This window comes from Nerophis ophidion, linkage group LG04 (genome assembly GCF_033978795.1).
Source record: "Nerophis ophidion isolate RoL-2023_Sa linkage group LG04, RoL_Noph_v1.0, whole genome shotgun sequence".
NCBI lineage: Eukaryota > Metazoa > Chordata > Actinopteri > Syngnathiformes > Syngnathidae > Nerophis > Nerophis ophidion.
In genome coordinates this window covers 82,985,397-83,010,998 of record NC_084614.1, presented here as the reverse complement: position 1 = coordinate 83,010,998, position 25,602 = coordinate 82,985,397, and the positions used below count along the sequence as shown (strand labels likewise).

At 36.1% G+C, this 25,602-nt stretch overlaps 1 protein-coding gene across 1 annotated transcript in view; it reads left to right on the top strand.

Annotated features, from left to right (window-relative positions):
• Positions 1-337: 337 nt before the first annotated feature.
• Positions 338-25,602, top strand: part of LOC133550485 (protocadherin Fat 3-like) — a 187,683-nt gene continuing 162,418 nt past the window's right edge. Inside the window, exons 1-4 of the mRNA XM_061896465.1 lie at positions 338-364; positions 455-769; positions 3,630-3,840; positions 21,917-21,988. Coding sequence (XP_061752449.1) covers positions 338-364; positions 455-769; positions 3,630-3,840; positions 21,917-21,988 — 625 coding nt within the window. The remainder of the gene's footprint in view (positions 365-454; positions 770-3,629; positions 3,841-21,916; positions 21,989-25,602) is intronic.

Below are 25,602 nucleotides of genomic sequence, written 5' to 3'. Positions count from 1 at the left end.
AGATAAATATATATGCATATATGTGTGTATATATAGATACATATACATAAATATATACCCATACATTTATATGCATATATATATATATATATATATATATATATATATATATATATATATATATATATATATATATAGTCACATTAAAATATCTGTTTATAGCATTTTTTAAATGAAACTATATAAATATGGCCCCCGCATACTTTGACTCTTGGTGGAACAAATTCGGACAGTCCTTAAGTAAAATATCAAAGTATTGAGGTTTTGTTGGAGGATGGATATCAGGGCATAAAGATCTGGTCTCGGTGGTATTGATATTGCAGTATGGATAACCCACATGTCCCTCCCCCTACGTGTTCCCCAGGTGATACTGTAGTATGGATAACCCACATGTTCCCCAGGTGATACTGCAGTATGGATAACCCACATGTCCCCCCCCCTACGTGTTCCCCAGGTGACGGTCCTAGACGGGCCGGTGACCACCCGCCAGTCCACCGTGTGGGTCATGGTGCACGTGGACGACGAGAACGACAACCCGCCTGTCTTCCCGGAGTCAACCTACCGCGTCAGCTTGCCCGAGCGGGACCGCAGCAGGCGCGGCGAGGCCGTCTACCGGGTCTTCGCGCACGACCGCGACCTGGGCGCCAACGCCAACGTCAGCTACAGCATCGTGGACGGCAACGGCGACGAGACGTTCGGCATCGACCCGCGCACCGCCACGGTGTCGTCCAAGAGGGCGGTGGCGGCGGGCAGCTACTACGTCCTCACCGTAGGTTTGACCTCTGAACCTCCAGAAAATGTTTCTTTAAGCGCTCACAGCCGCTTGCTTTTCAGCCGACCCAAATCCTCTTTTTTAGCATCACACTTCCTTTTTATGAGCCGGCAAAGATCAATTTGATCCCCGAGGATAAAAGAGTTTTTATATTTCAGTCAGCGCATCACGTCAACAAAACAAAGTGCTGATAATAAAACACTTCATAAGGTTTGCTACTTTTTACATGACTTTATGATGCTACCTTCCACGTACGATACGGCTGACAACTGCTGCGCGATATCACGGATCATTTCATATTTTTTATGAATTAAAGACAGCAGAAAAATATATTGGATGTAAACATTTTTATTTTTATTTTGTCATTGTGATACTATATATACGTATATATATAGATGTTTTTTATATATTTATTTGTATTGTATTTATTATTTTTATATTTTTACATGATATATATTATTTATATTTTGTTGATTTATTTTTAGATATTTATAGGTTGTTTTTTTAATAACGTATTTAAAATGTAAATTTCCTCTGATTATAAGCCCCTCAGCTATTTGTTATTATTTTTATAATTATTGTATTTTTAGGTTTTATAATTGTACATCATATATATTAATATTTTGTTGTTTTGTTTTTAGATATTTATGTATTCTAAACGTAACATTTCTGTAATTATAAGCCCCTCAGCTATTTGTACATTTATTGTATTTGAATTTTTTATTTATTTGTATTTTTACATTGTAAATATTGTTTATTTTGATCATTTATATTTGTATTATATTTTTTATTTGCAGTTTAAAATTTTTTACATGATCTAATACATTTATTTTGTTATTTCATTTTTATATATTGTTTTTTTTACATATTTCAAAAGTATTATTTTTTAAGATATATGTTTTACATATTATAAATATCACATTCCTCTGATTATAAGTCCCTCAGCTATTTTTATATTCATTGTATTTTTTATATTCATATTTAAATCTTTACATTATACATATTTTCAAATGTTGTTTTATTTTTACATATTTATTTATATATTTCAAAAGTAACTTTCCTCTGATTATAATCTCCTGAGAGACTTTTTTTGTATCTATATTTTATTTATATATTAAAATTTCTACATTTTATATATACATATAAATATATTTTATTTATATTTTGTTTTTTATTGTTAGATATATGTTTTACATATAACAAATATAACACCCTCAGCTATTTTCATGATTCATGTTTGTACCGTATATTTTGATTTCATATTTTACATTTTTACATTATCTAATAATTTACATTTTGTTGTTTAATTTTTTTATATTTATAATTTTTTGTACGTATTTCAAAAGTAACTTTCCTCTGATTATAATCTCCTAAACTACTTTTTAATCTATATTGTATTTTTATATTCAAATTTCTACATTATATACATATATATATATATAAATATATTTTATTTGTATTTTGTTATTTTATTTTTGGATGTATGTTTTACATATTACAAATATAACACCCTCAGCTATTTTCATGATTCATGTTTGTACCGTATATTTTGATTTCATATTTTACATTTTTACATGATCTAATAATTTACATTTTGTTGTTTCATTTCTTTATATTTATAATTTTTTTGTACGTATTTCAAAAGTAAATTTCTTCTGATTATAATCCCCTCAGCTATTTTTTATTATTTATTTTGTATTTAATTTTTACATAATTTTTTTTTACATAATATATATTATTTACATTTTGTTGTTTTATTTTTAATAATGTTTTATTTTCCTCTGATTATAAGCCCCTCAGCTATTTTCCTATTTATTGTATTTTTTATTTTAATATTTATATTTTTACATTATACATATTTTCGAATATTGTGGTTTCATTTTTACATATTTATATACATGAAAAGTAACTTTCTTCTGATTATAATCTCCTAAGATACTTTTTTAAATCTATATTTTTTTGTATTCAAATTTCTACATTATATACATAGACATTTTTTTATTTGTTTGTATTTTGTTATTTTATTTTTAGATATATGTTTTACATATTACAAATATAACACCCTCAGCTATTTTCATGATTTATATTTGTACTGTATATTTTGATTTCATATTTTAAATTTTTACATGATCTAATAATTGACATTTTGTTGTTTCATTTCTTTATATTTATGCTTTTTTTTTTTACGTATTTCAAAAGTAATTTTTCTCTGATTATAATCCCCTCAGCTATTTTTTATTATTTATATGGTATTTTTCATTTTTATATTAAAAAATTTACATAATATATATATTGTTTACATTTTGTTGTTTTATTTTTTATGTTTAATTATAAGTGCCTCAGCTATTTTTATACTTATTGTATTTTTTATTTTCATATTTACATTTTTACATTATACATACATTGAAATGTTTTCCTTTTATTTTTACACACACATATATACATATATATATATATACATAATATATATATATATATGTATATATAGTTTTACATAATTTTGAAAGTTGATACTGTTACCTGATTGGCTGTTAGCGTGTGACTCCCACTGATTAGTGATGACATCCTGCATTCCTGGGTTACCATAGAGACAGTAGGGGACTTTCTTCATGCAACCAACCTTGCTTCCTTACTTCCGCTTTCTTCCTACCAAAAAAAACACAAAACATTTTATTAAACACATCATTGATATCCATTCAGGTCTATCACTAATGATGATGACATCATTGTATCGCCCGGCCCGACATTCCCGTTCAAACGGTGATTCTAGCAAAAGACTAAACGATGTCAGATATGTCACATGACAAAAGACCATATTTGGTTCCCCCCCACGTGACGTCACTTCCTGTCTCCCCAGATCAAAGCGGAGGACGGCGGCGACCCCCCGCTGTGGACCACGGTCAAGCTCCACGTGGAGTGGATCGGCAGGCCGGCGCCCTCGCCGCTGCCCCTGCTGTTCACGCAGAGGTGCTACAACTTCACCGTGGCGGAGACGGCCGCCGTGGCCCAGCCTGTGGGGGCGGTGGCTGTGGGGCAGTCCGACACCCCCGTGTGGTTCAACATCGTGGGTAAGAGCGTTGGCAAAGTGAGATATGCTGACCTGTGACCAGAGGTGGGTAGTAAGCAGAGGTGGGTAGTAAGCAGAGGTGGGTAGAGTAGCCAGAAATTGTACTCAAGTAAGAGTACTGTTACTTTAGAGATGTATTACTCAAGTAAAAGTAAGGAGTAGTCACCCAAATATTTACTTGAGTAAAAGTAAAAAGTATGTTGTGAAAAAACTACTCAAGTACTGAGTAACTGATGAGTAACCTGTTTGTTTAATGATTACGGCAACAAGTAATGCACAAAAACATAAAAATAGCAATGAGCAAATTCAGAGCCAGGAATATCTCTTAAGCAAATAAAACAATATTATATATTAAATAATAATACATTAAAATAAAAAAAAAAGGCACATTGAGCCACAATAACTTAACAGCACCATAGGCTCAGTAGGCATTGATTGATTGATTGATTGATTGATTGATTGATACTTGTATTATTAGATTGCACAGTACAGTACATATTCCGTACAATTGACCACTAAATGGTAACACCCCAATAAGTTTGTCAACATTAATCAATTACTTAATAAATGACCAAGTCAAGGTGATTTACCTCATATATACATACACACACATATCATATATATACAGTGTATAATTTATATTTATTTATTTTGCCGTTTTTGTTGACATGTTAAAGGTGTTTTAATGAATATACATGCATGTTTAACATATAGATTCCTATCTTTCATGAAGACAAGAATATAAGTTGGTGTATTACCTGATTCTGATGACTTGCATTGATTGGAATCAGACAGTATAGTGCTGATAATGTCCACGTTTTCAAATGGAGGAGAAAAATAGTTCCTCCTTCCTGTCTAATACCACATGAAAGTGGTTGGTTTTTGGCATCTTATTTGTCCAGCTTCCATATTTGTTTTTATACACTTTACAAGAAATTGGCGGCAAACTCCGTAGCTTGCTAGCTTGTTTGCGCTGGCTTTCGGAGACTCTTATTTTGTTAGCGCAGGCGCGATGGAGCGGCGCTTTTATTGTGAAGACAGGAACTGTGCGATCAGTCTTTAGGCTTTTGACGGGAAGTACGGTTGAAATAAAAAGTGTCTTTTTTCCTTTACACTTTTGATTGATTGATTGAAACTTGTATTATTAGATTGCACAGTACAGTACATATTCCGTACAATTGACCACTAAATGGTAACACACCAATAAGTTTGTCAACATGTCGGGTTCTACGTGTGACGGTCACGTGACCGCCTGGCTCTGTTTGATTGGTCCAACGTCACCAGTGACTGCATTTGATTGGTGAAACGCAGGCATGCTTAGTTCCTACTTTGAATGCGTGTCTGACAAAATCAAAACAAACAAAACGTGCATTAACAGATCGATAAAAAAAAAAGTAGCGACCTGATTGCAGATAAATGGAACGGAGTAAAAGTAGCGTTTCTTCTCTATAAATATACTTAAGTAAAAGTAAAAGTATGTTGCATAAAAACTACTCTTAGAAGTACAATTTATCCCTAAAGCTACTCAAGTAGATGTAACGGAGTAAATGTAGCTCGTTACTACCCACCTCTGCCTGTGACACCTTGACCCCCCTTATTATCACCCAAAATATACCAAAGTATGTTAGTATTTTTCTAAAATGCATTTTTTGACTAGTGATGTCATCATCCAGCAGGCACAAGACATTGAAACAACGTTGAAAACTTGTTGAATGAGGTCCTGATGTTGAGAAACTGAAACATAACAACATGCTTTTTGACGATGTTCAATAAATGTTGGGTTCTGATGTTGTTTTGACCGTTGAAATTTGGTCATTTGACAATCAAACATCTTACAACACAAATACAAGGTTGAAACAACATGCTTTTTGACGACGTTTGTTCAATGTTGGGTTCTGACGTTGATTTGACATTGAAATTTGGTAATTTTTCAACCAATAGTCTACAACACAAATACAAGGTTGAAACAACATGCTTTTTGATAACGTTGAACCAATGTTGGGTTGTGACGTTGATTTGACATTGAAATATGGTCATTTCCCAACAAAAATTCTACAACAAAAATATAACGTTGAAACAACATGCTTTTTGACGACGTTACATCAATGTTGGGTTCTGATGTTGATTTGAACATTGGAATTTTGGTCATTTTACAACACAAATACAACGTTGAAAGAACATGCTTTTTGACAACATTGAACCAATGTCAGGTTGTGATGTTGATTTAACTTTGAAATTTGGTCATTTTTCAACCAAGTTTACAACACAAATAGAACGTTGAAACAACATGCTTTTTGACGACGTTACATCAATGTTGGGTTCTGACGTTGATTTGAACATAGAATTTTGGTCATTTTACAACACAAATACAACGTTGCAACAACATGCTTTTTGACAACGTTACATCAATGTTGGGTTCTGACGTTGATTTGAACATTGGAATTTCGGTCATTCCTCAACAAAAATATAACGTTGAAACAACATGCTTTCTGACGACGTTTAACAAATGTTGGGTTCTGACGTTGATGTAACCATTGAATTTTGGTCATTTCACAACACAAACACAACGTTGAAACAACATGCTTTTTGACAACGTTGAACCAATGTCAGGTTTTGATGTTGATTTGACATTGAAGTGTGTTCATTTCCCAACCAATATTTTACAACACAAATACAACGTTGAAACAACATGCTTTTTGACGACGTTACATCAATGTTGGGTTCTGACGTTGATTTGAACATAGAATTTTGGTCATTTTACAACACAAATACAACGTTGAAACAACATGCATTTTGACGACATTACATCAATGTTGGGTTTTGATGTTGATTTGACATTGAAATATGGTCATTTCCCCAACACAAATACAAAGTTGCAACAACATGCTTTTTGACGACGTTACATCAATGTTGGGTTCTGACATTGATTGGACCATAGAATTTTGGTCGTTTTACAACACAAATACAACGTTGAAACAACATGCTTTTTGACGACGTTACATCAATGTTGGGTTCTGATGTTGATTTGAACATAGAATTTTGGTCGTTTTACAACACAAATACAACGTTGAAACAACATGCTTTTTGACGACGTTACATCAATGTTGGGTTTTGATGTTGATTTGACGATTGAAATATGGTCATTTCCCCAACACAAATAAAACGTTGAAACAACATGCTTTTTGACGACGTTACATCAATGTTGGGTTCTGACGTTGATTTGAACATAGAATTTTGGTCATTTTACAACACAAATACAACGTTGAAACAACATTCTTTTTGACGACGGTACATCAATGTTGGGTTTTGACGTTGATTTGAACATAGAATTTTGGTCATTTTACAACACAAATACAACGTTGAAACAACATGCTTTTTGACGACGTTACATCAATGTTGGGTTCTGAAGTTGATTTGAACATTGAATTTTGGTCATTTTACAACACAAATACAACGTTGAAACAACATTCTTTTTGACGACGGTACATCAATGTTGGGTTTTGACGTTGATTTGAACATAGAATTTTGGTCATTTTACAACACAAATACAACGTTGAAACAACATGCTTTTTGACGACGGTACATCAATGTTGGGTTTTGACGTTGATTTGAACATAGAATTTTGGTCATTTTACAACACAAATACAACGTTGAAACAACATGCATTTTGACGACGTTACATCAATGTCAGGTTTTGATGTTGATTTGACATTGAAGTGTGTTCATTTCCCAACCAATATTTTACAACACAAATAGAACGTTGAAACAACATGCTTTTTGACGACGTTGAACCAATGTTGGGTTCTGACGTTGATTTGACCATTGATATTAGGTCATTTCCCAACAAAATTCTACAACACAAATACAACGTTGAAACAACATGCTTTTTGACGACATTACATCAATGTTGGGTTTTGATGTTGATTTGACATTGAAGTGTGTTCATTTCCCAACCAATATTTTACAACACAAATACGTTGAAACAACATGCTTTTTGACGACGTTACATCAATGTTGGGTTTTGATGTTGATTTGACATTGAAGTGTGTTCATTTCCCAACCAATATTTTACAACACAAATACAACGTTGAAACAACATGCTTTTTGATAACGTTGAACCAATGTTGGGTTGTGATGATGATTTGACCATTGAAATATGGTCATTTCCCAACAAAAATTCTACAACAAAAATATAACGTTGAAACAACATGATGTTTGACGATGTTTAATCAATGTTGGGTTCTGATGTTGATTTGAACATTGAATTTTAGTCATTCTACAACACAAAATACAGCGTTAAAACAACATGCTTTTTGACAACATTGAACCAATGTCAGGTTGTGATGTTGATTTAACATTGAAATTTAGTCATTTTTCAACCAAGTTTACAACACAAATACAACGTTGAAACAACATGCTTTTTGACAACGTTTGTTCAATGTCAGGTTGTGACGTTGATTTGAACATTGGAATTTCGGTCATTCCTCAACAAAAATACAACGTTGAAACAACATGCTTTCTGACGACGTTTGACAAATGTTGGGTTCTGACGTTGATGTAACCATTGAATTTTGATCATTTTACAACACAAATACAACGTTGAAACAACATGCTTTTTGACAACGTTGAACCAATGTCAGGTTTTGATGTTGATTTGACATTGAAGTGTGTTCATTTCCCAACCAATATTTTACAACACAAATAGAACGTTGAAACAACATGCTTTTTGACGACGTTACATCAATGTTGGGTTCTGACGTTGATTTGAACATAGAATTTTGGTCATTTTACAACACAAATACAACGTTGAAACAACATGCATTTTGACGACGTTACATCAATGTTGGGTTCTGACGTTGATTTGAACATAGAATTTTGGTCATTTTACAACACAAACACAACGTTGAAACAACATGCATTTTGACGACGTTACATCAATGTTGGGTTTTGATGTTGATTTGACATTGAAGTGTGTTCATTTCCCAACCAATATTTTACAACACAAATAGAACGTTGAAACAACATGCTTTTTGACGACGTTACATCAATGTTGGGTTCTGACGTTGATTTGAACATTGAATTTTGGTCATTTCACAACACAAACACAACGTTGAAACAACATGCTTTTTGACAACGTTGAACCAATGTCAGGTTTTGATGTTGATTTGACATTGAAGTGTGTTCATTTCCCCAACCAATATTTTACAACACAAATACAACGTTGAAACAACATGCTTTTTGACGACGTTACATCAATGTTGGGTTCTGACGTTGATTTGAACATAGAATTTTGGTCATTTTACAACACAAATACAACGTTGAAACAACATGCTTTCTGACGACGTTAACAAATGTTGGGTTCTGACGTTGATGTAACCATTGAATTTTGGTCATTTCACAACACAAACACAACGTTGAAACAACATGCTTTTTGACAACGTTGAACCAATGTCAGGTTTTGATGTTGATTTGACATTGAAGTGTGTTCATTTCCCAACCAATATTTTACAACACAAATAGAACGTTGAAACAACATGCTTTTTGACGACGTTACATCAATGTTGGGTTCTGACGTTGATTTGAACATAGAATTTTGGTCATTTTACAACACAAATACAACGTTGAAACAACATGCTTTTTGACGACATTACATCAATGTTGGGTTTTGATGTTGATTTGACATTGAAATATGGTCATTTCCCCAACACAAATACAACGTTGAAACAACATGCTTTTTAATGACGTTACATCAATGTTGGGTTCTGACGCTGTTTTGAGGATTGAAATATGGTCATTTTACAACACAAATACATTGTTGAAACAACATGCTTTTTGACGACGTTACATCAATGTTGGGTTTTGATGTTGATTTGACATTGAAGTGTGTTCATTTCCCAACCAATATTTTACAACACAAATACAACGTTGAAAAAACATGCTTTTTGACGACGTTACATCAATGTTGGGTTCTGACGTTGATTTGAACATAAAATTTTGGTCATTTTACAACACAAATACAACGTTGAAACAACATGCTTTTTGACGACATTACATCAATGTTGGGTTCTGACGCTGTTTTGAGGATTGAAATATGGTCATTTTACAACACAAATACAACGTTGAAACAACATGCTTTTTGACGACGTTACATCAATGTTGGGTTTTGATGTTGATTTGACATTGAAGTGTGTTCATTTCCCAACCAATATTTTACAACACAAATACAACGTTGAAACAACATGCTTTTTGACGACGTTACATCAATGTTGGGTTCTGACGTTGATTTGAACATAGAATTTTGGTCATTTTACAACACAAATACAACGTTGAAACAACATGCATTTTGACGACATTACATCAATGTTGGGTTTTGATGTTGATTTGACATTGAAATATGGTCATTTCCCCAACACAAATACAACGTTGCAACAACATGCTTTTTGACGACGTTACATCAATGTTGGGTTCTGACATTGATTGGACCATTGAATTTTGGTCGTTTTACAACACAAATACAACGTTGAAACAACATGCTTTTGACGACGTTACATCAATGTTGGGTTGTGACGATGATTTGACCATTGATATTTGGTCATTTCCCAACAAAATTCTACAACACAAATACAACGTTGAAAAAACATGCTTTTTGACGACATTACATCAATGTTGGGTTCTGACGCTGTTTTGAGGATTGAAATATGGTCATTTCCCCCAACACAAATACAACGTTGAAACAACATGCTTTTTGACGACATTACATCAATGTTGGGTTCTGACGCTGTTTTGAGGATTGAAATATGGTAATTTTACAACACAAATACAACGTTGAAACAACATGCTTTTTGATGACGTTACATCAATGTTGGGTTTTGATGTTGATTTGACAATTGAAGTGTGTTCATTTCCCAACCAATATTTTACAACACAAATAGAACGTCGAAACAACATGCTTTTTGACGACGTTACATCAATGTTGGGTTCTGACGTTGATTTGAACATAGAATTTTGGTCATTTCCCCAACACAAATACAACGTTGAAACAACATGCATTTTGACGACGTTACATCAATGTTGGGTTCTGACGTTGATTTGAACATAGAATTTTGGTAATTTTACAACACAAATACAACGTTGAAACAACATGCATTTTGACGACGTTACATCAATGTTGGGTTCTGACGTTGATTTGAACATTGAATTTTGGTCATTTTACAACACAAATACAACGTTGAAACAACATGCATTTTGACGACATTACATCAATGTTGGGTTTTGATGTTGATTTGACATTGAAATATGGTCATTTCCCCAACACAAATACAACGTTGAAACAACATGCTTTTTGACAACGTTACATCAATGTTGGGTTCTGACGTTGATTCGAACATTGAATTTTGGTCATTTTACAACACAAATACAACGTTGAAACAACATGCTTTTTGATAACGTTGAACCAATGTTGGGTTGTGACGATGATTAGACCATTGATATTTGGTCATTTCCCAACAAAAATACAACGTTGAAACAACATCCTTTTTGACGACGTTTGACAAATGTTGGGTTCTGACGTTGATTTGAACATAGAATTTTGGTCATTTTACAACACAAATACAACGTTGAAACAACATGCTTTTTGACGACGTTACATCAATGTTGGGTTTTGATGTTGATTTGACAATAGAAATATGGTCATTTCCCCAACAAAAATTCTACAACACAAATACAACATGCTTTTTGACAACTTTGTTGGGTTATGACATTGATTTGATCATTGAAATGTGGTAATTTTACAATCAACATCTTACAACACAAATACAACGTTGAAACAACATGCTTTTTAACAACGCTTAATCAATGTTGGGTTCTGACGATTTAAACCATTGAATTTTGGTAATTTTACAACACAAATACAACGTTGAAACAACATGCATTTTGACGACGTTACATCAATGTTGGGTTCTGACGTTGATTTGAACATTGAATTTTGGTCATTTTACAACACAAATACAACGTTGAAACAACATGCATTTTGACGACATTACATCAATGTTGGGTTTTGATGTTGATTTGACATTGAAATATGGTCATTTCCCCAACACAAATACAACGTTGAAACAACATGCTTTTTGACAACGTTACATCAATGTTGGGTTCTGACGTTGATTCGAACATTGAATTTTGGTCATTTTACAACACAAATACAACGTTGAAACAACATGCTTTTTGATAACGTTGAACCAATGTTGGGTTGTGACGATGATTAGACCATTGATATTTGGTCATTTCCCAACAAAAATACAACGTTGAAACAACATCCTTTTTGACGACGTTTGACAAATGTTGGGTTCTGACGTTGATTTGAACATAGAATTTTGGTCATTTTACAACACAAATACAACGTGAAACAACATGCTTTTTGACGACGTTACATCAATGTTGGGTTTTGATGTTGATTTGACAATAGAAATATGGTCATTTCCCCAACAAAAATTCTACAACACAAATACAACATGCTTTTTGACAACTTTGTTGGGTTATGACATTGATTTGATCATTGAAATGTGGTAATTTTACAATCAACATCTTACAACACAAATACAACGTTGAAACAACATGCTTTTTAACAACGCTTAATCAATGTTGGGTTCTGACGATTTAACCATTGAATTTTGGTCATTTTACAACACAAATACAACGTTGAAACAACATGCTTTTTGACGACGTTACATCAATGTTGGGTTCTGACATTGATTTAACCATTGAATTTTGGTCATTTTACAACACAAACACAACGTTGAAACAACATGCTTTTTGACAACGTTGAACCAATGTCAGGTTTTGATGTTGATTTGACATTGAAATGTGTTCATTTCCCAACCAATATATTTTACAACACAAATAGAACGTTGAAACAACATGCTTTTTGACGACGGTACATCAATGTTGGGTTTTGACGTTGATTTGAACATTGAATTTTGGTCATTTTCCAACCGATATTCTACAACACAAATACAACGTTGAAACAACATGCTTTTTGACGACGTTACATCAATGTTGGGATTTGATGTTGATTTGACAATAGAAATATGGTCATTTCCCCAACAAAAATTCAACAACACAAATACAACGTTGAAACAACATGCTTTTTGACAACTTTGAACCAATGTTGGGTTCTGACATTGATTTGATCATTGAAATGTGGTCATTTTACAATCAACATCTTACAGCACAAATACAACGTTGAAACAACATGTTTTTTAACAACGCTTAATCAATGTTGGGTTCTGACGATTTAACCATTGAATGTTGGTCATTTTACAACATTCAACATCAACGTTGTCTCAATTTACAAATACAACTATTTTGTAACGTTGTTTTAAAGGACATGTACGTATAATCAACGTTATATTAATGCCGTGGGCCTGCAAATTCTTTTTTGTCTAACTCTTATATTATTTATGTTATTACCTTTAATCATTCATAACCACCCCGCAGCTTTTTCAAAAAGCCGCCCAAACTTGTTCCAGACATTTGTGCAACGTTTGTGCCTGTTTCAGCTCCAAAAATGTTTAGTCTGACTATTCTAATTTAAATGTTAACAATGTTTTATTATTCATAACCACCCCCACCCATGTTGAAATCCCCCGAAAATGTTCCTGTTATTATTCATAACCACATCATGACCTAAAAACCGTATGTCAGGTTCAAACATTGATGACATCTATTAAACAAGACAAGAAGCAAGGAAGTAAACAGACAGAATTCAATTTTGCTCAATTTGGGGAGAAACGTGTCGAGCTGTAACCTCTTACGGCGTCACCCACACTGTGGCAAAAGATTGTACGTCTCCTCCTTTATTTGGATTTTCTCTGACCACATGTTAACAGCTGCTACCAAAGAGACGGGGTCGTAAATAGTTCACGGAAAAGGTCGTAAAACAGTTCAAAAAGAGGTCGTCTGGAACTTGGCCAGATCCTGCCTTTTCTCTACTTTGTACGTAGTTCTTGGATTAAAACAATATTTTTCTGTTGATTACAATACATAAGAGAAACAAAGAAACAACTTCATGTTGCTTCCTCCCCTACACAGTGGAGTTTTACTGTATTTTTTTGGTTATAAGTCGCAGTTTTTTGTGGATCGACTTGTGTGAAATTAATAACACTTTACCGTAAAATATCAAATAATATTATTTAGAAGCGACGCAGAGGAAGAAGATTTAATCGGATTTGGCGATTAGGAGTGACAGATTGTTTGGTAAACGAATAGCATGTTGTATATTTTATAGTTAGTGGAATGACTCTTGACATCTGTGGTGGACTCTCCTGTTTCTGGGGCTGAGGTCGCTGAGGTAGTTAAAAAGCTCCTCGGTGGCAAGGCCCCGGGGGTGGATGAGGTCCGCCCGGAGTTCCTTAAGGCTCTGGATGCTGTGGGTCTGTCTTGGTTGACAAGACTCTGCAGCATCGCGTGGACATCGGGGGCGGTACCTCTGGATTGGCAGACCGGGGTGGTGGTCCCTCTCTTTAAGAAGGGGGACCGGAGGGTGTGTTCCAACTATGGTGGGATCACACTCCTCAGCCTTCCCGGTAAGGTTTATTCAGGTGTACTGGAGAGGAGGCTACGTCGGATAGTCGAACCTCAGATTCAGGAGGAACAGTGTGGTTTTCGTCCTGGTCGTGGAACTGTGGACCAGCTCTATACTCTCGGCAGGGTTCTTGAGGGTGCATGGGAGTTTGCCCAACCAGTCTACATGTGCTTTGTGGACTTGGAGAAGGCATTGGACCGTGTCCCTCGGGAAGTCCTGTGGGGAGTGCTCAGAGAGTATGGGGTACCGGACTGTCTGATTGTGGCGGTCCGCTCCCTGTATGATCAGTGTCAGAACTTGGTCCGCATTGCCGGCAGTAAGTCGGACACATTTCCAGTGAGGGTTGGACTCCGCCAAGGCTGTCCTTTGTCACCCATTCTGTTCATAACTTTTATGGACAGAATTTCTAGGCGCAGTCAAGGCGTTGAGGGGTTCTGGTTTGGTGACCACTGGATTAGGTCTCTGGTTTTTGCAGATGATGTGGTCCTGATGGCTTCATCTGACCGGGATCTTCAGCTCTCGCTGGATCGGTTCGCAGTCGAGTGTGAAGCGACCGGAATGAGAATCAGCACCTCCAAGTCCAAGTCCATGGTTCTCGCCCGGAAAAGGGTGGAGTGCCATCTCCGGGTTGGGGAGGAGACCCTGCCCCAAGTGGAGGAGTTCAAGTACCTAGGAGTCTTGTTCACGAGTGGGGGAAGAGTGGATGGTGAGATCGACAGGCGGATCGGTGCGGCGTCTTCAGTAATGCGGACGTTGTACCGATCCGTTGTGGTGAAGAAGGAGCTGAGCCGGAAGGCAAAGCTCTCAATTTACCGGTCGATCTACGTTCCCATCCTCACCTATGGTCATGAGCTTTGGGTCATGAAAGAAATGACAAGATCACGGGTACAAGCGGCCCAAATGAGTTTCCAGGTCTCTCCCTTAGAGATAGGGTGAGAAGCTCTGCCATCCGGGAGGAACTCAAAGTAAAGCCGCTGCTCCTCCACATGGAGAGGAGCCAGATGAGGTGGTTCGGGCATCTGGTCAGGATGCCACCCAAACGCCTCTCGAGGGAGGTGTTTATGGCACGTCCAACCGGTAGGAAGACCCAGGACACGTTGGGAAGACTATGTCTCCCGGCTGGCCTGGGAACGCCTCGGGATCCCCCGGGAAGAGCTAGACGAAGTGGCTGGAGAAAGGGAAGTCTGGTCTTTTCTGCTTAGGCTGCTGCCCCCGCGACCCGACCTCGGATAAGCGGAAGAAGATGGATGGATGGAATGACTCTTACCATAATATTACGTTAATATACCAGGCACAGTCCCAGTTGCTTATTTATGCGACATATAACATACACTTATTCAACTTGTTCACTTTTCTTTATTTATTTTAAATTGCCTTTCAAATGTCTATTCTTGGTGTTGGGTTTTCTCAAATAAATTTAACTCCAAAAATGCGACTTATATATGTTTTTTTTCTCCTTCTTTTTCATGCGTTTTCGGCCGGTGCGACTTACAATCTGAAAAATTTGGTACAAGCCTTACTTACTCTTGGTAGTTTTCAAAGACAGCTTTTGGTCTTCTAGCTGGGAGCTCATTTCAACACAAAGTTTTTGTGATGACTTGGAAACAATTCTTCTAACACTGTAATGATTAGACAAAAATAACAAAAACAAAAAATTTGCAGCATAAAAAGGTTAGACACAAGTTTGGGGAGATTTTGACCAGGTTTCCATATGAGTTGGGAAATGGTGTTAGATGTAAATATAAACAGAATACAATGATTTGCAAATCCTTTTCAAGCCATATTCAGTTGAATATGCTACAAAGACAACATATTTCATGTTCAAACTCATAAACGTTTTTTTGTTTTGCAAATAGTCATTACATTAAGAATTTGATGCCAGCAACATGTGACAAAGAAGTTGGGAAAGGTGGCAATAAATACTGATAAAGTTGAGGAATGCTCATCAAACACTTATTTAGAACATCCCACAGGCTAATTGGGAACAGGTGGGTGCCATGATTGGGTATAAAAACAGCTTCCCAAAAAATGATCAGTCTTTCACAAGAAAGGATGGGGCGAGGTACACCCCTTTGTCCACAACTGTGTGAGCAAATAGTCAAACAGTTTAAGAACAACCTTTCTCAAAGTGACATTGCAAGAAATTTAGGGATTTCAACATCTACGCTCCATAATATCATCAAAAGGTTCAGAGAATCTGGAGAAATCACTCCACGTAAGCGGCATGGCCGGAAACCAACATTGAATGACCGTGACCTTCCATCCCTCAAAAACAGACATCAATCTCTAAAGGATATCACCACATGGGCTCAGGAACACTTCAGAAAACCACTGTCACTAAATACAGTTCGTTGCTACATCTGTAAGAGCAAGTTAAAGCTCTACTATGCAAAGCGAAAGCCATTTATCAACAACATCCAGAAATGCTGCCGGCTTCTCTGGGCCAGAGATCATCTAAGATGGACTGATGCAAAGTGGAAAAGTGTTCTGTGGTCTGACGAGTCCACATTTCAAATTGTTTTTGGAAATATTCGACATGGTGTCATCCGGACCAAAGGGGAAGCGAACCATCCAGACTGTTATCCACGCAAAGTGTAAAAGCCAGCATGTGTGATGGTATGGGGGTGCATTAGTGCCCAAGGCATGGGTAACTTACACATCTGTGAAGGCACCATTAATGCTGAAAGGTACATACAGCTTTTGGAACAACATATGCTGCCATCCTAGCGCCGTCTTTTTCATGGACGCCCCTGCTTATTTCAGCAAGACAATAGCAAGCAACATTCAACAAGTGTTATAACTGCTTGGCTTCGTAAAAATAAAAGAGTGCGGGTACTTTCCTGGCCCGCCTGCAGTCCAGACCTGTCTCCCATGGAAAATGTGTGAGGCCTAAAATAGGACAGCAGAGACCCCGGACTGTTGAAGGACTGAAGCTCTACATAAAACAAGAATGGGAAAGAATTCCACTTTCAAAGCTTCAACAATTAGTTTCCTCAGTTCCCAAACGTTTATTGAGTGTTGTTAAAAGAAAAGGTGATGTAACACAGTGGTGAACATGCCCTTTCCCAACTACTTTGGCACGTGTTGCAGCCATGAAATTCTAAGTTAATGATTATTTGCAAAAGAATAAATAAAGTTTATGAGTTTGAACATGAAATATGTTGTCTTTGTAGCATATTCAACTGAATATGGCTTGAAAAGGATTTGCAAATCCTTGTATTCTGTTTATATTTACATCTAACACCATTTCCCAACTCATATGGAAACAGGGTTTGTAATAAAAACTACTTTGACAAAACCAGTCGGCAAAAAAACGATTAAAATGATGAATTATTTAAAAACCGGGTCAAACAAAATCATTATACAGCACGACGAGAAGGCGATGTCATTTGAATATTCGCCGCTCTAACTCGACACGGATGTTGCCTTTGAGCACGGGAGCAGGAAGTACTGAGAGTTAGTTTCCATGAGGCACCACTTTGTACTCCGACATGTCAACATCGATACATTTTACGTGTTCCCATTTGTTCATCTGTGCAATGACAACATGCAGCACTAATTGATTGTGGCGACCTCTCGATGCCCCGCTGTACGCAGCCGCTCGCCGGCTCTGGAAATAATCAACAGCACGCCGGTGCATTAATTAAAAAAGGACTCGATGGACGGGGGAACGTCGTTACCATGCTCGCTTTTTTTTCCTCCCACGCACCCGACAACAGGATGCAAAAAAAAACCCCACCTTTGCATAGCGTCTTACTATTAGCCCGCATCATGATGCTTAATAATTGTAAGTACAAAATCAATATCAAATGTGCCTATGCATTTAATTATTATACCAATGTTTTGGGTAGACTTTACAGTATAAAAAAAAAAAAAAAAGGCAATTTTACAGTATGGGTCTGGCTTAGTCCGAAAGGGATGATCCAGTATTATCTGCTCACTGGCACTACCTGGTGGTTGTTTGACCACACTGCAGCGAGTCCTGGATAGTCCCACTCCTTAACCCTCGTGTAATGTTTCGTATTGTTGTTATCAGCTGTTTACCATCTCCCAATAAACATCGGTATTTTAACGTAAAAGTGTTTGTTGGTGAGGCATTAAAAGCCACAAAAATGCACCGGGGTCCGTCAGACCCACAAACGCCGGCTGAGCAACAACAATCTGAACGTTGCGCGGAAAATTTTTTCTGCCAGTTTCTGCATCGCACATTCCATTGTTTGTCAACACTGTCTGCTCTCATTTTCTCGCACATTTGACCCTCTGATGTTCTGTATGCCTACACTCTGTCCTCCTCCTGGCTAGGCCTGCTGTGTGTGTGTGTGTGTGTGTGTGTGTGTGTGTGTGTGGACAACATTGACAAGCAACATTGTTTGTCCACACTGTCTGCTCTCATTTTCTCGCACATTTGACCCTCTGATGTTAAGTGTACCTACACTCTGTCCTCCTCCTGTCTAGGCCTGCTGAGTGTGTGCGTGTGTGTGTGTGTGTGTGTGGACAACATTGACAAGCAACCTTGTTTGTCCACACCGTCTGCTCTCATTTTCTCGCACATTTGACCTTGTGATGTTAAGTGTACCTACACTCTGTCCTCCTCCTGTCTAGGCCTGCTGAGTGTGTGTGTGTGTGTGTGTGTGTGTGTGTGTGTGTGTGTGTGTGTGTGGACAACATTGACAAGCAACATTGTTTGTCCACACTGTCTGCTCTCATTTTCTCGCACATTTGACCCTCTGATGTTAAGTGTACCTACACTCTGTCCTCCTCCTGTCTAGGCCTGCTGAGTGTGTGTGCGTGTGTGTGTGTGTGTGTGTGGACAACATTGACAAGCAACATTGTTTGTCCACACCGTCTGCTCTCATTTTCTCGCACATTTGACCCTCTGATGTTAAGTGTACCTACACTCTGTCCTCCTCCTGTCTAGGCCTGCTGAGTGTGTGTGTGTGTGTGTGTGTGTGTGTGTGTGTGTGTGTGTGTGTGGACAACATTGACAAGCAACATTGTTTGTCCACACCTTCTGCTCTCATTTTCTCGCACATTTGACCCTCTGATGTTAAGTGTACCTACACTATGTCCTCCTCCTGTCTAGGCCTGCTGAGTGTGTGTGTGTGTGTGTGTGTGGGACTGTGACAGAACATCAATTTCCACACTTCTATTAGCCCCGGGTCCAATGGACCCGGACATCTTATATGTAATAGCAATGTGTAGGGAGGTGTATGGTATGTGGTCATTAAATATGTATTCTGATATACCGGTATGTTCTTCACAGAAAATGATCCAAAGTCAGTAAATCTCAGTTTGAAAAATGAATTAATTGTATCATTCTTCGTTTAATAAAAAATGAAAACGGGTCCCACAGACCCGAACACCACAGGAAATGACCAAAATTCAACGGTCAAATCAATGTCACAATTCGACATTGACGAAACGTCGTCAAAAAGCATGTTGTAGTTGTGTTGTACAAACCCCGTTTCCATATGAGTTGGGAAATGGTGTTAGATGTAAATATAAACAGAATACAATGATTTGCAAATCCTTTTCAAGCCATATTCAGTTGAATATGCTACAAAGACAACATATTTCATGTTCAAACTGAAGAGCATTTATTTTTGTTGCAAATAATCATTAACTTTAGAATTTGATGCCAGCAACACGTGACAAAGAAGTTGGGAAAGGTGGCAATAAATACTGATAAAGTAAGAAATGCTCATCAAACACTTATTGTGAACATCCCACAGGTGTGCAGGCTAATTGGGAACAGGTGGGTGCCATGATTGGCTATAAAAACAGCTTCCCCAAAAAATGCTCAGTCTTTCACAAGAAAGGATGGGGCGAGGTACACCCCTTTGTCCACAACTGCGTGAGCAAATAGTCAAACAGTTTAAGAACAACCTTTCTCAAAGTGACATTGCAAGAAATTTAGGGATTTCAACATCTACGCTCCATAATATCATCAAAAGGTTCAGAGAATCTGGAGAAATCACTCCACGTAAGCGGCATGGCCGGAAACCAACATTGTATGACCGTGACCTTCGATCTCTTATCAAAAACCGACATCAATCTGTAAAGGATATCACCACATGAGCTCAGGAACACTTCAGAAAACCACTGTCACTAAATACAGTTTGTCGCTACATCTGTAAGTGCAAGTTAAAGCTCTACTATGCAAAGTGAAAGCAATTTATCAACAACATCCAAAAAAACGCCGCCGGCTTCTCTGGGCCCGAGATCATCTAAGATGGATTGATGCAAAGTGGAAAAGTGTTCTGTGGTCTGACCAGTCCACATTTCAAATTTTTTGGGGAAATATTTGACATCGAGTCACCCGGAACCAAAGGGGAAGCGAACCATCCAGACTGTTATTGACGCAAAGTTGAAAAGCTAGCATGTGTGATGGTATGGGGGTGCATTAGTGCCCAAGGCATGGGTAACTTACACATCTGTGAAGGCACCATTAATGCTGAAAAGGTACATACAGGTTTTGCTGCCATCTAAGCGCTGTTTTTTTCATGGGCGCCCCTGCTTATTTCAGCAGGACAATGCCAAGCCACATTCAGCACGTGTTACAACAGCGTGGCTTCATAAAAAAATAGTGCGGGTACTTTCCTGGCCCGCCTGCAGTCCAGACCTGTCTCCCATGGAAAATGTGTGAAGCGTAAAATAGGACAGCGGAGACCCCGGACTGTTGAAGGACTGAAGCTATACATCATGTTAGACCCGCTCGACATCCATTGCTTTCCTCCTCTCCAAGGTTCTCATAGTCATCATTGTCACCAACGTCCCACTGGGTGTGAGTTTTCCTTGCCCTTATGTGGGCCTACCGAGGATGTCGTAGTGGTTTGTGTTGTGGTTTGTGCAGCCCTTTGAGACACTAGTGATTTAGGGCTATATAAGTAAACATTGATTGATTGATTGATTGATAAAACAAGAATGGGAAAGAATTCCACTTTCAAAGCTTCAAGAATTAGTTTCCTCAGTTCCCAAACATTTATTGAGTGTTGTTAAAAGAAAAGGTGATGTAACACAGTGGTGAACATGCCCTTTCCCAACTACTTTGGCACGTGTTGCAGCCATGAAATTCCAAGTTAATTATTATTTGCAAAAAAAATAAATAAAGTTTATGAGTTTGAACATGAAATATGTTGTCTTTGTAGCATATTCAACTGAATATGGCTTGAAAAGGATTTGCAAATCATTGTATTCTGTTTATATTTACATCTAACACAATTTCCCAACTCATATGGAAACAGGGTTTGTAGAATACTGGTTGGGAAATGACCAAATTTCAACGTTCAAATCAAGGTCAGAACACAACATTGACGTAACGTCGTCCAAAAGCATGTTTTTTCAACATTATGTTTGAGCCGCTCAACTTCAGGACCTCATTTAACAAGTTCTCAACGTCTCGTGCCTGCTGAGGACCACAAAGCGTCTCTCCTTCGCGTGTTTTTATTTGTCTTCCGTGTTTTCTGAGGCTTTCTCTGCTCTCTCCCCATCGCAGGCGGACGAGTGGCGAGAGAAATGTTCTACATTCCGCAGAACGCGTGCGGGAGAAACTGCTCGCTGGACACAGGTCAGATGACAGCCACAACTCTGTCTTCATTCTCCTCAAATGACCACTTAAGTGGTGAAGATGTATCTTCTTTTGCGCTTTAATTTTTGCATTATTAATTTTGTTTGGATATATTCATTAGAAGATAATTTTACACTTTTTGTGTTCCTTCTTCTGCAATATTCTTGATCAGTATTTGTGTGAACGTGCCAGCATTCACACAATTATATAACTATAATATGCAAATAATACAAAAAATATTATAATTATTTCACACAAATATGACTAAGCTAGGGGTCAGCAACCTTTTTGAAAGCAAGAGCTACTTCTTGGGTACTGATTCATGCCAAGGGCTACCAGTTTGATACACACTTAAATAAATTGCCAGAAATAGCCAATTTGCTCAATTTAGCTTTAATAAATAAATCTATATCTATGAAAAAAAAGTGTATTTCTGTCTGTCATTTATCGTACATTTTTTTTTGCTTTTACGGAAGGTTTTTTGTAGAGAATAAACGATGAAAAAAACTCTTATTTGAACGGTTTAAAAGAGGAGAAAACACGAAAAAAATGAAAATTAAATTGTGAAACATAGTTTATCTCCATTTTCGACTCTTCAAAATTCAACCGAAAAAAAGAAGAGAAAAACCAGCTAATTCAAATCTTTTTTTAAAAATTAAAAAAAATAATTTATGGAACATTAGTCATTTTTCCTGATTAAGATTAATTTTAGAATTTTGATGACATGTTTTAAATAGGTTAAAATCCAATCTGCACTTTGTTAGAATATATAACAAATTGGACCAAGCTATATTTCTAACAAAGACTAATCATTATTTCTTCTAGATTTTCCAGAACAAAAATTTTAAAAGAAATTCAAAAGACTTTGAAATAAGATTTAAATTTGATTTGACAGATTTTCTAGATTTGCCAGAATATTTTTTTTGAATTTTAATCACAATAAGTTTGAAGAAATATTTCACAAATATTCTTCGTCAAAAAAACAGAAGCTAAAATGAAGAATTAAATTAAAATGTATTTATTATTCTTTACAATAAAAAAAAAAATACTTGAACATTGATTTAAATTGTCAGGAAAGAAGAGGAAGGAATTTAAAAGGTAAAAAGGTATATGTGTTTAAAAATCCTAAAATCATTTTTAAGTTTGTATTTTTTCTCTAAAATTGTCTTTCTGAAAGTTATAAAAAGCAAAGTAAAAAAATAAATGAATTTATTTAAACAAGTGAAGACCAAGTCTTTCAAATATTTTCTTGGCTTTTCAAATTCTATTTGAGTTTTGTCTCTCTTAGAATTAAAAATGTCCAGCAAAGCGAGACCAGCTTGCTAGTAAATAAATACAATTTAAAAAATAGAGGCAGCTCACTGGTAAGTGCTGCTATTTGAGCTATTTTTAGAACAGGCCAGCGGGCGACTCATCTGGTCCTTACGGGCACCACGTTGGTGATCCCGGGTCTAAATTCTATTGAGTTTTGTCTCTCTTAGAGACCAGCTTGCTAGTAAATAAATACAATTTTAAAAATTGAGGCAGCTCACTGGAAGTGCTGCTATTTGAGCTATTTTTTTATTATTTTTTTTATTTTTTTAATTGAGGTAGCTCACTGGTAAGTGCTGCTATTTGAGCTATGTTTTTATTATTTTTTAAATTCATTTATTTTTAAAATAGATAAAGCGGGCGACTCATCTGGTCCTTACGGGCACCACGTTGGTGACCCCTGGATTCATGTCAAGGGCTACCAGTTCGATACACACTTCAATAAATTGCCAGAAATAGCCAATTTGCTCAATTTTTCCTTTAATAAATAAATCTATATCTATAAAAAATGGGTATTTCTGTCTGTCATTCCGTCGTACATTTTTTTTTCCTTTTAGGGAAGGTTTTTGTAGAGAATAAATGATGAAAAAACACTTAATTGAACAGTTTAAAAGAGGAGAAAAGAGGAAATAAATGAAAATTCAATTTTGAAACATAGTTTATCTTCGATTTCGACTCCTTAAAATTCAAAATTCAACCGAAAAAAATTAGGAGAAAAACTAGCTAATTCGAATATTTTTTTTAAATTTTTAAAAAGAATTAATGGAACATCATTAGTAATTTTTCCTGATTAAGATTAATTTTAGAATTTTGATGACATGCTTTAAATAGGTTAAAATCCAATCTGCACTTTGTTAGAATATATAACAAATTGGACCAAGCTATATTTCTAACAAAGACAAATTATTATTTCTTCTAGATTTTCCAGAACAAAAATTTTAAAAGAAATTCAACACTTTGAAATGAGATTTAAATTTGATTCTACAGATTTTCCTGAATAATTTTTTTGAATTTTAATCATAATAAGTGAAGAAATATTTCACAAATATTCTTTGTCAAAAAAACAGAAGCTAAAGATGAAGAATTAAATTAAAATGTATTTATTGTTCTTTAAAATAAAAATAAAATACTTGAACATTGATTTAAATTGTCAGGAAATAAGAGGAAGGAATTTAAAAGGTATATGTGTTTAAAAATCCTAAAATCATTTTTAAGGTTGTATTTTTTCTCTAAAATTGTCTTTCTGAAAGTTATAAGAAGCAAAATAAAAAAATAAATGAATTTATTTAAACAAGTGAAGACCAAGTCTTTAAAATATTTTCTTGGATTTTCAAATTCTATGAGTTTTGTCTCTCTTAGAATTAAAAATGTCGAGGTTGCTAGTAAATAAATACAATTTAAAAAATAGAGGCAGCTCACTGGTAAGTGCTGCTATTTGAGCTATTTTTAGAATAGTGGGCGACTCATCTGGTCCTTACGGGCACCACGTTGGTGACCCCTGGTCTACGCCAAAATAATCATCATTTATTATTATTCCAACGCAAAAGTTTGCCGTGCACCACAGCCCACAGTTTTACTCCAAAATTTTAAAAATGCATGGATTATTTTCAGTGTTAAATAAAAATAAGAGGGCAAACTCATGTTACACAGCCGTTATTTCCTGGCACTAAACTTGCAGAAAAGAGTTCTTCTCAGGTTTCTATGTTTACATTTTCACAATTTTCTTACATCACAAAGCATTTTTGACATATTCCTTCAATTGAAGAACTTATTGTGACGTGTTCAATGTGATTTGACTATTTTGTTGACATTGTTGGAGTCTTTCCCACGCTTGTGTTGACATTTCCTTTCTGCCTTGATAGCTGAGGCATTTTAATCAGAAGAAGTTACATTCTAAATATGTAAAAAAATATATACGTATTCTGCAATGAGGTGGCGAATTGTCCAGGGTGCACCCTGCCTTCCGCCCGATTGTAACTGAGATAGGCACCAGCGGCCCCAAAGAGAATAAGCGGTAGAAAAATGGATGGATGTATGGATATAGAAGTATTTAAAAATAAAACAATATAAATATACCGTATTTCCTTGAATTGCCGCCAGGGCGCTAATTAATTTAAAACCTCTTCTCACTCCGGCATTTACCAAAGGCATGTGGTAAATGTAGGCCTGCGCTTATAAATTTGAGTGTGATGTAAGGATACCATCATGAAAAGCACTTTTAATAAAAAAAACGTTATTATGTTCTTACCTTTACTTATAAATGAAGTCCATGCACAGTTCCTTCTGATCAAAAGCATCAATAA